The 15471-nt window shown below is 41.6% G+C and overlaps 1 protein-coding gene across 1 annotated transcript; it reads left to right on the forward strand.

Moving 5' to 3' along the window:
* Positions 1 to 298: 298 nt before the first annotated feature.
* On the forward strand, positions 299 to 15361 carry dhx57 (DEAH (Asp-Glu-Ala-Asp/His) box polypeptide 57). The gene is made up of 23 exons (XM_086058341.1): positions 299 to 920; positions 2379 to 2567; positions 2628 to 2903; positions 2973 to 3167; positions 4065 to 4897; positions 5662 to 5816; positions 5896 to 6017; positions 6166 to 6361; positions 6485 to 6609; positions 6842 to 6975; positions 7044 to 7098; positions 7171 to 7385; positions 7460 to 7576; positions 7794 to 7890; positions 8292 to 8465; positions 8537 to 8737; positions 11792 to 12068; positions 12212 to 12307; positions 12385 to 12606; positions 12694 to 12768; positions 14198 to 14332; positions 14401 to 14601; positions 14705 to 15361. Exons 2-23 carry the CDS (start codon positions 2383 to 2385, stop codon positions 14846 to 14848), a joined length of 4230 nt encoding a protein of 1409 aa, XP_085914467.1. The 5' UTR covers positions 299 to 920; positions 2379 to 2382; the 3' UTR covers positions 14849 to 15361.
* The last annotated feature ends 110 nt before the right edge of the window (positions 15362 to 15471 follow it).

Raw genomic sequence — 15471 nt, forward strand, 5'->3', positions numbered from 1 at the left:
CGTTCTCTAATGAATGTGATGCACAGGACACAGGACAGAAAATCAATCACTAATGGTCCCGACAAGTAATGTGGTCACTGTTTTGTCTCGTGTGTGATGCCATTAACAGTTTCCTTAGTTACGCCAACATAATGACTCATCTTCTTAAAGGTTACTATAATCATACTTTAACGTTATTTTATAGATATGGGATATCAATATCGTTACTTCCTCGTGTATTTTTGACGTTTTATTTATTTTTATCGATTCGAAAGCGTCACCGGAAGTGAAAACTTTGAACTCTGATTTTCGACCAATCAGCGGTCCGCAAACACCTGGTTGATACCGCACACGGTGGTATTTCGTTTTTCCGTTAGAAGTTTTTTTTTTTGTCATAACATTTAAATTTAGTTTTGACACGATGCTTAAGGTTTCAAGGCGTAGACCAAACCCAAATCTCCTCAACTTTTCCCAGTAACAAAGTAGCGAGAAAGGCTCTCATTTCTTTAAGAGCCGGCCGGTTAGCATTTTAGCTAACGTTAGTAGGCGCTCTATCGTCGTAAATAAATAATACACAGCTGCGTTATGTGACGCGTCATAAGTTGTTTTGCTTGTTTGTTTGCTTTTGTGTGTCCCCGAGAGCTCCACAACACATCACATTGATAGTCAGCCAGGCGTGTACATAAGTGGTCACATCGCCCGGGTTGGGTAGTTGCGTCGCACGTTCAGTTGCATAATTTTCGCCTTGGGGAAGGCAGTGTGTCAGTGGCCACCATCTCATCGCTCGCACTGTCGCGCACCGAACCCAAGTGGCACAACACGGCGGCCCACAGCTATGTGCCACTCCGCACTAGATGCTGCTACTGCATGTACACAATTTGCCTTTGTCGCTACTCACGTTACTGGATATCTACCATCTGATTACGGAATTTCGATTGAAGGTAAGTGAAAACGAAACTTAAACGATTTGACTTTACTGTGACAACAATGCATTCGTTTTGTTCTGTTTTAACAAACACAAGCAATAAATTAATTTGTGTTACGACAAACAATAGCAGTTTTATTATCCATAAATGTTTTGGTCAAATTAACAAAGATAAATATTTTTATGGTATCGACTTGGTAAGAGTTGTTACTAAACACGTTACTTTGTAGTCTTTCAAATATTCGCTACGTTAACTTCACAATAATCTTAAGTGTGGCGTGATCATCAAATGACAATAACAATGCAATCAAATATGTGTCTTTATCACATACATTTTTCATGAAACAGCGATATTTAGAGGTGGACTGCAACAAAGAGGCTCAAAATATCCTCATAATAATTGTCCATATCAAATTATGATAGCATATCTTAATTCCTATTTTAACAATTTCAGAAAATAGGTTAAAATGAATTTTAGCATGCACATTGGCAGATTTTTTTAATTGATATGGGAAGAGTAAGGCCAAAAAGGAAGCAAAATGTGCTGCTGAATGCTAACAGTAAACCAGGTTAAAGATAATTTTTTTTGTCAAACTCGTCTTACTTGTGAAAACAAGTCTCCGCCTAAAATAAAAATAGAATATTCACTTGGAAAATAGGTTTGAAACAAATGAAAAATTTCTACAAACAAGGACCATTTCTTTTTAGGTGATTTATCCAATTTTAAGTGTAAATAATGTTTTGTTTTTAACTAGAAATGAAACTAATATTCACTGTTCAATTTAAAGAAAGCACATATTCAAGGCATGTAAATTTTCAGGATTCCCATTTTCCCACCCAATATTACCACTGTTTACCTTGATTTTGGAAAGGCAGTGTAACTTTATATAACATTTCATACACAAAGCAACTCGTTATGCTTCACACAACCAAAGCACAACACCTACAAGCATTTAAAAACAGAACAACTGAAGATAATCGCTAAGCAGAGAGCAAATGTACCTTATTAAAATTACTAAGAGAACATGCATCAACAACACTTTAACACATTTACAAACTAAAGCTTGAAAGACATTTAAGCAAAGGAAATAAATCAACTAAAAGACAATATAGTGCAATTGATTTTAAAAATCCTTTAAAGGCTGTAATTAAAAGTACTGTGGGGAAAAGGTGGCATTTTTAACCTTCATTTAAAAGCATTTATACTTGGGGCTGACGTCTGTTGGTGAGCAGCATTACAGCTAAAGGCGTTGAAACCTGGGCTCCACTAATTGACCCGAGTTTGGCTGATGTAACAACACACACATTGATAAATCTCAAATTCAAATCTCAAATTTGACATGGCACAGTTTCATTGTACACCATTTTTGTTAAGGTTACTAAGAAAAGTCATTCTGTTTCAGGGTGAAAGGCTGTAAAGGTATTCTTAATATTTTGTGCTGCGAGTTGAACTTGTTGCTGGTTTTGTCGACAGAAAAATGAGTGCAAGGAGAAGAGGTGGGAAGCCCAACAGAGGAGGAGGGAAATTTAACAAGCCAAGAGGAGGTGGAGGTGGAGGTGGAGGTGGGGGAGGAGCAGGAGGATGTAAAAAAGGAGGAAAATTACACTGGGATGATGACGATGATGATTTCACCCTTGATTTTCAACCCCGCCCATCCAGCAGGTACAAACCTTCAGTGTGAAAATAGATTTATTCTGTGCTAAATCTGGATTTCCCCTCCAGACTCTCCAAAGCACAAAGAGTCGGCAGCCATGTCAGCAGTGGCAGGTGTGGCAATCCCGGACGTGGAGGTAGCTCTCAAGACAGATACAACCGAAGTGACTTTGTTCTCCCGAAATCCCTGGCGAAGAAGCCGACCCACACCAAGGCGAGTGACAGCGGCAGGCCCGTCGTGAGCAGCATGCCTTTGCAGAAGATTTTAATGACCGACAAGAACCAAGAACTCCTCAAGGAGCTGCTGTGGGATCTGCGGACGCGCGACTTGGACGAGCATGACGAGTAAGACAAATGGTTAACAAAACCAGAAGCTCTAAAACACTTGAAATCCATTGATCTTTATGTCCTTAGTGACAACGGTTTCGATGACCTAAACGAGGTAGAAGAGGAACACGATGAGCTGGATCACCGTGAGGAAGACCAGTTTTGGACCACCACCGACGAGCCCGCGGAGAGAGCAGAGAGCCCGAGAGAATATGAGTCTGACAACGAACGTCCCCCAGTTGAACCTGCCATCTCCTTGTTCGCTATCGGCAAACTCTGCAGGTGAGACTGATTAGAAAATTGACAAATGTTGATTATGATGCAGTTACTGGTTTGGACCTTAAAATCTGTCAGAAAATAGGCAAATATGTTGAACATTGCTTTCCAAAGTAAAAGCAGATGTTTGCTAATGTCTTTCTGTGAAAAAACACAAAAATCTGGTTTCATAGAAGACAACGAAATCTGAGAATATTTACTGTTTATAAAAAAACAAGCTCTCCAAATGATTATTGTAATGTGAAAATAATTGTCAGCTCATTTGAAAATCTATTACAATTAATTGATTAATAATTGCACCATTAGATAAACTATACCGGTACATACATATAAAAAATAAAAACGTCCGACTGGCATAAAGAAGAGTTTTTATTTATTTATTTTTTATTTTATTTTTATTTTTTATTGTAGCTTTAGCGAGTTGAAAATTGCCTACTACTCCTTTGCGATGTCGATTTGAGTCTGATTAATTGTCCAGCACTTTATAGTGGGATTTTAAATTATCATTTGTTTTTGTTTTATTTTGTGTGGGACTTTTCATCATCGTGCATTTTAATTTAATTTTGACTTTTTTTTTTCAGTTACTTTTAATTAGTTTTAGAGCAAATTTGTTATTTTATTCAAAAACATATATTTTTTTAGATTTTATTTGTATTAGACAGTATATTATTATTATTATTTTTTTTAATATATGGAATGCTTGTTGAATGCAAGATTATTATTATTTTTTAAAGTCACTAATTATACTGCATTTTATTTCATTGACGGAAATGTTTTTTTCAATTCTAGTTTTAGCCATTCGGTTAGTTTTCGTTAACTATACTAACTTTGCGCTGGTGGTTCTGGAACATATCCCCCAGGGTAAACTGTATGTTTACCCTTTAACCTTTTTGTTTGGTCTAGGTATGGCTTTGACCGGGAGCGCAGCAAGCAGGCATTGGAGTCCAGTGGAGGAGAATTTGGCGCAACACTGGAGCAGCTTCTTCACCAGGTTTACAGCGAGCGCTTTAGACAGGAAGATGTATCCAGCGCGGACCTCTCCCTCATGCCCATGGACGAGTGCCTGACCCAGAGGCAGGAGGAAGCCCTGGCGCTGGCTGCCATTTACGGCGACCGCTTCCAGGAGCGCATCACCAATTCTGTGTGGGTAATAACCTTGGATGCGCTATTCCTCACCGACAACATCGAGAAAAAGTACAGCGCAAATCACAACGCTGTCAAGTCTTCAAAAAGACTCTGCCAGTTCTACTTAAAAGGGAGCGGCTGCAGGTATGGCAGCAAATGCAAGTTCAAGCACCAAGCTCCTGATAAAGGTTTATCAGACCAACAGGGGCCAGCTCAGGCTGGGATCAGCAGCTATTCTCCTCTGGAGTATGAACTGGAAATCCGTTTCGCCAAAGGAAACCGCTACCCTTCTCAAGCGCCGGTTGTGGCCTTCAGCACCAACGACGAGTCGGTCGGCGCCGCCGGGAGGCTCAGCGTGACCGAAAGGCTGTTCGGGGAGGCACTGAAGGCCGCCCGCAACAAAGAACCCGTGGTTTACACTCTGGTCAACATGTGCGAGGACGAGACCACCATAAAGGAGCTGCTGGATGTCACGCATCACAAATACAGCAAGCCGCCGCCCGTTGTGGTTCCTCCGGCCTCGGCTGCTTCAGCAAAGCGCAAGATTGGGACCAGCAAGGCTTTGGAGGAAAGCATCTGTCCCAGCAGAAGGACCACACCTCCAGTAGAACGTGAGGACACTATTCTATCTGGAGTCACTTAATTAGACTTCACATTGATTTGATGACTTTTTACTTAAGAAAAAAATATAAATGATTTGAGAGATTTGGGAGGAATTGACTATAGTGATGAATGAATCTGTAGAATAGTGTTACTGTGAGTTAATTTAATTATAGCCTACCACCACTATTTAAAATAATTGTTAATCCATCCACCACTCAACATGCTAACCATCATCAGCTCATCCATCGTTTAGCAGCCAGCCAACTCTATGCTGTCATTCACTGTCATACAGAACTGGAGAACACGAGGTGGACAAAAATAATACAGTTTTGTACTTTTAGGTTTTATTGGTTTTAATATATAGACTGTTTGTTGAGTGCAAGAAAAAAATAAATAAAGCCACAACATATTGTTAGAAAGTAACCTGCAATTTTCAAATTACTATTTTACGTTTCTTCTGCTGTACGGATGTACAGCAATATTGAAATAAATACAACTTTAAAGCGAACCCTGACAACTTATGTATGATATTAGACGAAAACAAAGGAAATTTTTGCGATAATTATAAGTTTGTATTAGTTTTATAAATGTAAAATATATATAGTTATATATTTTTTTAAACTTGTATGCATTTATTTATTTTGTGAACAAAAATGTCAATTACTTTTAGTTATTTTTTTAGTTTTTGTTCATTATAATAACCTCGGTATGGACATCACCACAGTAAATTAATACCCAAATTCCACCATGTCTTTGGTATTTTTGTGTAAAGGGACTGGAGAGGCAGAGGGGCCGGAAGACGACGAAGAGGTCTCCGCCGTCCCCGTCGAGAACATCAGCTCTGTCAACCTGAAGAAGAGGTTGACAAGTAATTCCAATTTACTGCAGGAGAACGGCAAACTGTGCAGAGACTTTGACAGGAAACAGGTATCGAGATGAGGACCAAAAAAAACAAAAAACATTCAACTGCGTTTGTACGTTAATGACTCTTTCTATTACTCTATAGTCCTCCAGACGCTTCAGGTCAATGCTGGAGCAGAGGACAAAGCTGCCGGCTTGGAACGAAAGAGAAAACATTTTGGATCTGTTGGACGGATGTCAAGTGTTGGTTGTCAGCGGTATGACTGGGTGAGGAACTCAATTTATCCACTTAAAGCAGAAGTGGCTAAAATTTAGCCTGGTGGCCACATGCTACTTTTCAAGCCCACATGTTGCCCACCTCTAAATTAGACTCGTCAGTAGAGCCATAATTAAAGTATTTTCATCTTCCCTTAAGGTGCGGTAAGACAACTCAGATCCCCCAGTTCATTCTGGATGCTTCTCTGAGTGGTCCGGCAAACAAGGTGGCCAACATCATCTGCACTCAGCCGCGCCGCATCTCTGCCATCTCAGTGGCTCAGCGAGTGGCGCAGGAGCGCGCAGAGAGTCTTGGCAACTCCGTGGGCTACCAGATCCGCCTGGAGAGTGTCAGGGTGCGTAGACACAGACATATTTGAAGCATACCCTCCAGGCAGAAAGGGAAAAAAATGTCCAGCTTGTATTATTTCACGATTATTTAAACCCTTCCTTGTCCCCCCCCACCCCACTGCTTTTAGTCATCTGCCACCAGGCTGCTTTACTGCACTACAGGAGTGTTGCTGAGAAGACTGGAGGGCGACGTGGACCTTGAAGATGTCACCCACGTCATTGTGGATGAGGTGCACGAGCGCACGGAGGAGAGGTCAGTTCCTTCTTGGGATTGCCCTGAAAACAGACGCTCACTTAGGGCAGGGTGATGTGTGTGTGTAAATGAAATGGTAAGTAAAGTAAAGTAAAGTAAAGGAAAGAAAGAAAGAAAAGAAAGAGGAAGATCGTGATTTTTGGTGCTTTTTAATGCTCTTCACTTCTAGAAAAAAATCTACTTTTTATAGCATTTAATATTTGTTACTGAAAAAAGGTTCTGCTCTTACCAGCGACTTCCTCCTTTTGGTCCTGAAAGACCTGATTCTTCAGAGACATGACTTGAAGATTATCCTCATGAGCGCCACACTGAATGCCAACCTTTTCTCTGAATATTTCTACAACTGTACAACTGTACACATACCCGGTAAAACAAACAAAAACAAAATACTGTCTTTGTATGGTTTCCTCTGAAATGTCTATAAATTTGTCCAGGTCGCACTTTCCCTGTGACTCAGTTTTTCCTTGAGGATGCCATCTCTTTAACCCGGTTAGTGCCTCATAAAATAATTTTAAATATTTGAAAGTTGAAATCTTGCAAAAATCTCGGTTGGTGTTTCAGCTACGTAATAGAGGACGGGAGCCCTTACATGCGTTCGCGGAGAGATAACTCCTCCTCTGTCAGAAGGCATGGAGGAAGAGGAGAGCCAAAGGACATTGTCGACACATTGGGGGACGACATGTGGAACTTCATGTCTTTCACTAAGAAAGACTTTGTCAAGGACTCTGTGCCCGATCAGCAGCTCAGCCTGCAGGAGCTCACGGTTCGATTCAAAGGTGCACTGAGGAACAAGCGTCATTGATATTGAAACGACGACACGGCCCAACTAATTGTTTTGCTGCCCGTGCAGATTGCAAAGCATCTGTGCTGAAAACCATTGCTGCGATGGACCTGGACAAGATCAACATGGACCTCATAGAAAGTCTGTTGGAGTGGATTGTGGATGGAAATCACAGTTACCCCCCAGGCAAGATTCCCTTTGTTTGACAAGTTGTAAATATTTACAACAGTCTTTGTTGCATATACTGTACATGCACACTGACAAGTGCATTTATCTGGATAGATAAACGGTAATGTTGCAAGATAAGTTCAAAATGAAATCAAACTATTTTAGGATAGTTTGTGGAATAATTATGGTTTGAACACTTAACACAGGAAATATATATTTCCTTTTGATGGTTCAGGTGCAGTGCTTGTGTTTCTTCCCGGCCTTGCTGAGATCAAGATGCTGTTTGAGCAACTGCAGTCAAACAGGAAGTTCAACAACAGGCGCAAAGACAGGTGAGAGTCACAAAAGGGCAATGTCATATTTTCACACAGACCAGGATTATTTATTTGTATTTTATAGTGTTGATGGTTATAGTCTACAGCTAACAAAATAATCACACACTATGTCATGGTTCGCCTTCTGCCGTTCCGCTATACTGTAGATTTTTCTGTTAAACATACAAAATATAAAAAGATTGAATGTGTTTTGGTGAGTTTTAAGGCTTAAACAATTTGAAAGAAATCATTGTCTTGATAGTGCGACTTTTCACTGCTAGACAAACAGGGGTGGTTGCATTTAATTAGTTTGAAAGGTGTGGGTGAAATTTTGACTTCAAATGTCCTCCACTTGGAGAAGCAGCAAGTCAAAAAGACTTGTGATCATTAATGAGAACCTAGTGTGTGACCACCATCAGATGTGTGGTGTACCCGCTCCACTCAACTCTGTCCAATGAGGAGCAGCAGGCCGTCTTCAGTCGCCCGCCAGAAGGTGTAACAAAGATCATCATCTCCACCAACATCGCAGAGACCTCTGTCACCATCGACGACGTGGTGTACGTTATCGACTGCGGCAAGATGAAGGAGAAAAGGTGACTTTTTCCCTTTCAAAGTTAAACGCCAGAGGCCAGTGATGTTGTAATGGTGCCGGTGCCCTTTTCAGGTACGACGCGTCCAAAAGTATGGAGAGCCTGGAAGATTCGTGGGTGTCACGGGCCAATGCGGTTCAGAGAAAGGGCAGGGCAGGCCGCGTGGCCTCTGGGGTGTGCTTCCACCTCTTCACCAGCCACTGCTTCCAACACCAGCTGGCTGAGCAACAGCTTCCTGAGATCCAGAGAGTTCCTCTGGAGCAGCTTTGCCTCCGGTATATCGATCTGTTTCACTCTGATGTGTACCAGAAGTACACTGTCTGACCAAAATGAAATGTCAAACCAAGGCAAAATATACCTATTCCTTGTCTGCCAATAGATTTCCAAGCATCCTTAAAGGTCTCATATTATTCAACTTTTCAACATACTAAAATAGTTCTCAAATGTGTAAAAGACATGTCTGCGATATGCATTCGTCAAAATTGACTTTGGATCTAATATTTTTGCTGTCCCTAAATGAGCCAAAAAACGCTTCGTTCAAAACAGCCTGTTTTAGGGGTGTGTCATTTTTATGTAAATAGCTGCACCAGGCCACGCCTAGGCCCATACCCTTCTCTTTTGAAGAGGCAGTGATTTTGGTCATGGTAGCCATGTGCTAATGTTGTGAATGGAAACGACTGGCCATGGGAACAAAATAAAATAAAAATACAGACATGTCTTTTACACATTTGAGAGCTATTTTAATATGTGGAAAAGTGGCATAACGTTTTACCATAAGAAAAAGTAGCATTACGTTACTACAGAGACTACGTTGTAGCGTTAGTTTGTGATTGTTTAGGCAATGGTTATTTTTCCGCAACCAACAAATCTCCCACGAACGTTATTTTGCCGTGAATGTGTCCGATTTGCCGTGAATGCTTCCAGACATTTACAAGCAGTTATAAATAACAACAATGTGCAAGCCGTCTCGTCGAGACCACTTAGCGGCCGGTTAGCATCACAAAGTCAATGTCAACTAGGTGGCGAGTTGCCAGTCACGGCAAATTAACCACCGCGGATTGTATCTTGACAAAACAATACGCAACCGCTTCATATTATCCAACCACCGTCTGCTTTATCATCTCTGACCTCTTGTAACCAAACAACCTCCACACGACAAATGTAGCTCCCACTTTAGGCACTAAAAATACACCAGTAATATGGTAGAAGGTGCACATCTCTTATTAGAAAGGATAGGAAGGAAGACTAAATCAAAAATGTTAAAATTACATCTTTCCCGTTTGCAGTCGTGTCACACTGTTGGGACCGATCCATTATGTTTAAACGTATTGCAAAACCAGCTCTGAACAGGCTTTCACTAACAAAACAGTCCTTTGAGAAATGATGTCGGTACACGTCCTTCAAAAATAAAATTAATCCACTGTCTTCTCAAAGACTTGGGACGAAGGAAGCAACCAATTTTTCCTGATCATTGTTTCCCCTCTCCACGGAGTATTTGCGAGCAGGAGCAGCCAGCTTCTCGAATTTCAGTGGGCATGACAAACCTTTACCAGAGGTGGTGCCACTAACCCGAGGGGGCTGGGTCGAGTGCACTTCCGTGTCTTTTTGACGTCACTAAGTCACAGAAATGTAATCTGCCCGTTTGAAGCACACATTTTAGAAAGGAGGAGAAAGCTAAAGAAGTCGCGGACGGACTTTTTTCATACCTGGTTGGATTGTAGACAGGCCGGGGATGCACATTATTGATAGATAACCCCACTAAAGTGCATTTTCATACTATGGGACAAGCATCACACTTTAACCCATTAGGGCCTAAAGCTCCTGGCAAAACATGCCTCTAAAACCTAAGGTCACCCCACCGAAAACCTGAAGTTTTCCTGGCAATTTAACAATATTAAAAATAATTGATATCTCATCTCCTGAACTAGATAGAAACATAATTCCCCAAAACATTTCAGAGCTTACACCTGTGGTGTTCACACAAACCCGAGTTTATTATTATAAACCTTCAATATATATATATATATATATATATATATATATATATATATATATATATATATATATATTTTAATTAACAAATCAATGTCGCATGTATATAACTCCAAATATATTTACCTTAAAAACTGGAACACAGTCGTAATAACCTCGGGATCGAGTGGTAATTATTCGTCGTCCATTCCGTTACAAAACCGTCAAAATTTTCAACATCCTCATTGTCAACAAACATTTCTTAACAATATGTCACTGTCGACTCCTTACACTGATTCGAATTCCTCCCGCGGCGTCGTCAATCGCGTCATTTATTTCATTACTCCCGCGAATCTGCATCAACCATAAACGCTCGAATAAAATTCCAGGACATGCGACGAGGCCCACGTCACCCTCTCGTGCATATTCTGATTCATTTAATCGGCTAAGAGACGAAGAATTGCTAAAATGACATATCCGCTCTCCTGGGTTTAAAGGGAGAAGCGCAGTCACGCGCTCCAGGCCCACCATAAAATCTGAAGAAACAGCCGAAAATACAAATTAGGTGCAATGAAGGTACTTTATAGCCATGGTTAACTTTTAATCAATAATTGAATGGCAAACAGTCCAACACAGAAATACAAACATGACAATACTTGACAACACCCACTAGAGATTTTTTGAGAATAGCTAAGTAAAGAAATATTTTCAAATTTCCAGTGTTATTGTCAGATACCCACAGAGCCTTTATATTTAACACGCTTGTCTATAATTGTCTTTCTAAACTCGTGAGACAACTCTCCTTCACTTCCTCTGGTCCATGTTTAGTGTGGTACACACCATGACACCAAACACCACAGTGACAACTTGTCACACTTTAAATGGGCTGACTGACTAATTACATTTTTGAAGGTAAAGTGATGCTGATTGTTGAGGGCACATCACGGTTGAACATGTCAAATTATTTTCAATGCCATCATTTTTTGTCAAGGCCTGCTTCATGAGTTTTGGTTTTTAAAATAATCATCTTGCACCACATTCCAAAAGCACAATTTGATTTTCATTGGTAAATTTTCATCCAATTGTATCCAATGTATTATCGTCACTGTGCTGTTTGGTGACATGGTGGTTACTACACTGTACATGGACCAGATGAAGCAAAGGAGCGGGTAGAAAGAAAATTATAGACAAGCAGGTTCAAGATAAAGACTGAGACTCATTCAAGTTATTTCTATGACCACTGAGGGCTTTTCTTTCATTAACAGAAGGATAGCAACAAATATGTCCACATCTATAATTTTGCTTAAATGTGTTTTCCTAAATATTTTGAATATTTATATTTTTGATGCTTCTGACAGCATCAAGATCCTGGACGTGTTTGCCGAGCAAACGCTGGAGTCAGTCTTCTGCCGCCTCATCGAGCCACCAGCCACGGGCAGCTTGGACGCGGCCCAGCAGCGCCTGCAGAACCTGGGAGCCCTGACGGCCGAGGAGAAGCTCACCCCGTTGGGCTACCATCTGGCCTCCCTGCCCGTCGACGTGCGCGTCGGCAAACTCATGCTGTTTGGCGCCATCTTCCGCTGCCTGGACCCAGCGCTCACCATCGCTGCCAGTCTCGCCTTCAAATCGCCTTTTGTAAGAAGTGTTTAGAAGGCACATGGAAAAATGTGTGTGGATGGTTTATTCTACGGATAAATGTGCAACTAGGTGACGTCATGAATGTTGATTTGAGGGTCACTGCCATGCATGTAATGCTTGCTTTGCTGTCTGTCCTCAAGGTGTCTCCATGGGACAAGCGTGAGGAGGCCAACGAGAAGAAACTGGCCTTTGCGGTAGTCAGTAGTGACCATCTGGCCCTGCTCCAGGCATACAAGGTGGAAATCCACAGAGTAGAATCGGTGCTGACTTGGATTTTAGATGTAGTCTTCTATTTTTGTTCTTTTGCTTTTAGGGTTGGTGCAGCGCTGAAAAGGCAGCCAACCAATCCGGCCCCCGATATTGCCGGGAGAACTTCCTGTCGGTGCGAGTTCTGCAGGAAATCGCTTGTCTCAAGCGGCAGTTTGCCGAGCTGCTGTCTGACATCGGTTTCATCAAAGAGGGACTAAGGTCAAGGGTGATTGAGCGACTTGGCTCCAGAGGCTCTGATGGGATTCTTGAGGCTACTGGCCCCGAGGTATCACATTTACCAATATGTTTACATCCACACTTTTTAAGGCTGAGTTTTTTAATTAAAGCAAAAAAATAATTTGCTCTGTTCTAGGCAAACCTGAATGCGGACAACATCCATCTCATGTCTGCCATGCTGTGTGCTGCCCTCTATCCTAATGTGGTGCAGGTACTTGGTTCCTCATTCACAAAAATGAAAAAAAATCCTTGAAAGCAAGGCTTAGCAGCATTCAGTTTTCGTTGATTATAGCGGCACCATATGGACAAAAGCGGTAGTGTTTTGCCTTGAATGAAGACCACCAGTGCAGTGTCATCTCACGGTAGTCTAGAGTTGGATTGAAATAAATTTAGTGCAAGTAAAAATTATTCAGGCCGTGACAAAGGTTTCATCCATCTAGCTTTCAATCAATGTTTCCTCAGCAGAATTATGAAAATATGAATTAAAGGTTTAAAACGTATTTAGTGTTACAGTGAACCTCGGAGTTTGAACGTCTCGGAACTCGTACAAACTTCAACCAAAAAATCGGAGTAAAAAATGCCTCGGAGTTTGAACACCCAAACAAAGCAAGCTAAACCGAACGTACCTTGAAAACGGGTAGCTGGGTGAAGCTGAGCAATATCGACTGCTCACGTTGCGGTAGTTGAGACGATGCACTGCTCATTTCCAGTCAGATTGTGAATATTACAGAAAGTGCTCCATACTCGGGAGTGCATTTTGATTTTTCCACGACAATTTTCTTCGCCATTGGCCCAAAGAAAGACAACAGTGCCAGTGGCAGCAAGGAAAAACATACAGTGCTACGTACTAGTGATGGCAAAATGAAGCTTCATGAAGCACTTGTAATATTTTTTGACTCCTCTAGATGCCACTCTTGGTTGAAAGATGCAGTGGAAATGTAATCAATTTCCTTTGCACTAGCCTTTATATTTAAATCAAGAACACCATCTAGGGGAGTCAAAAAATATTACAAGTGCTTCATGAAGCTTCATTTTGCCATCACTACTACGTACCACAGTGGAATTAGGAATTATCACGCCGTTGTAACTACCGTGACTACTTCTGTAAATACTGGCACGAGGACCCCCCTTAGCTGTTCAACAACGTGCCTGACATTAAACAACGCACGCAAGGACCGCTTAGTAGTCTAACAATATGCCTAATGTAAAATACACAAACTCAGCACTGAAAGCTAGCATTAACATAGCATTTATCATCCACTGATGCCGTCACACCACAACAAAAAAGGTAAGGTATTTTTTTTATTGTTTAAATACTGTACAGGGTGCACATGTAAAAAAACATAAATAGGAATTTTCTGTTTTTGGAGCTTGGGAACAAATTAATTGCATTTACATTATTTCCTATGGGAAAAAATGTTTCGGAGGTTGAACAATTTGGGAACCAATTATGTTCAAACTCCGAGGTACCACTGTACTTTAATGGACAGGTGGGCAAAGGGAATAGACACATAAGCCAGATAATTTTTAGATGAGGTTAAAAAAAAGTTCAGATGTGTATGAAGACGAGTTTACAGACAAACTGCAATGAAACCATTTGAAATGGTTGTAACACTTGACAACCTCCGTTTGGTCTTCAGGTCCAAGCCCCTCAGGGTGTATACAAGATGAGCGTCAAAGGAGCCGTGAAGATGCTCCCCAAGGCCAACGAGCTGCGTTTCCTGACAAAGACCGATGGCTGCGTCCACGTTCACCCCTCGTCCGTCAACTACAACGTGAGTAGGACGATGAACTGAAAAAGGATTGTACGCACCGACCCAGCGTGTTCTCCTCTGCGCTAAAGGTCCGCAAGTACTCCAGCCCCTACCTGGTGTACCTGGAGAAGGTGAAAACCAGTCGGATCTTCATCCGGGACTGCAGCATGGTATCCGTTTACGCTTTGGTGCTCTTTGGAGGCGGCGAGGTCAACGTGGACGTGCACCAGGGCCAGTTTGTCATTTCCCTCGACGACGGATGGATTAGATTCGCTGCTGATTCTCACCAGGTCAGCACCCAAGGAGGTTTACTTGCACCAACAGTAAAGCTCAGCTCATTTAATATTAGGTTGTATGTACTCAAGGTAATAAAAATAAAAAAACTCACTACAGGTGGCTGAGCTGGTTAAGGAGCTGCGCTGGGAGCTGGACCGCCTGCTGGAAGACAAAATCCGCAATCCCAGCATGGACCTGTGCAGCTGCCCCCGTGGCTCCCGCATCATCCGCATGATCGTCAACCTCGTGTCCACTCAGTAGCCTTCGCCAAAGTGCTTCTGACTCTTATGCATCATGAGCTCATTCTTTCATTGTTTCAATAGCCGTCTGTGCACTCATGGGTATGGAAAAAAAATGTATGCACAAACTATTGTTTACAAACAAAAGCCTTGTGTCCTGACAACAGTATGTGTTTCTGGATAGAGAAATTCACATTGCGCTGCATTATTTAAATGTAATTCCATGGCAAATCCTTGAAGGGCACATCACCATGCTGCCGTGTTACCACGGTAACCTCCACTTTTGCTATGCATGCTGTGGCTGTTTTTAGGAATCTCTCTTGGCTCCATATTGGATGCCTTGTACCCAAAGTGACTCTGCACTTACGTTGATGTATTTGATAGGGAGCTCCAATTGTCTGCATGCTTTTCACATATTTGACATGATCTTGATTGTATTTGCTTGCTCACAGTGTGACTCCAAGGGCTTCTTGAATCGGGGAGTTACCAAAGAATTTGTCTTAAAAGATTTGAAATAAACAAGCTAGGTACCTTGCTGGCTTTCATTTACATCTTCAATTCTTTTGTGACATTTTGGCGCCGAGTCTTTTCTATGGGTTGTGGGAAAGGTCTACCTTTTCATTGAACACTTCAGGGTGTTCTGTT

The sequence above is a fragment of the Leptonotus elevatus genome, chromosome 17 (assembly GCF_054856555.1).
Source record: "Leptonotus elevatus isolate MCC_2025b chromosome 17, RoL_Lele_1.0, whole genome shotgun sequence".
NCBI lineage: Eukaryota > Metazoa > Chordata > Actinopteri > Syngnathiformes > Syngnathidae > Leptonotus > Leptonotus elevatus.

What these genes read in the sequence shown, in the direction of transcription:
- dhx57 (XM_086058341.1), top strand. Translation starts at nt 2,383, where the DNA reads ATGAGTGCAAGGAGAAGAGGTGGGAAGCCCAACAGAGGAGGAGGGAAA. An exon ending in GACTTGGACGAGCATGACGA is followed by an intron (nt 2,904 to 2,972) that starts GTAAGACAAATG and finishes TTATGTCCTTAG; the next exon opens with TGACAACGGTTTCGATGACC. An exon ending in TCGCTGCTGATTCTCACCAG is followed by an intron (nt 14,602 to 14,704) that starts GTCAGCACCCAA and finishes AACTCACTACAG; the next exon opens with GTGGCTGAGCTGGTTAAGGA.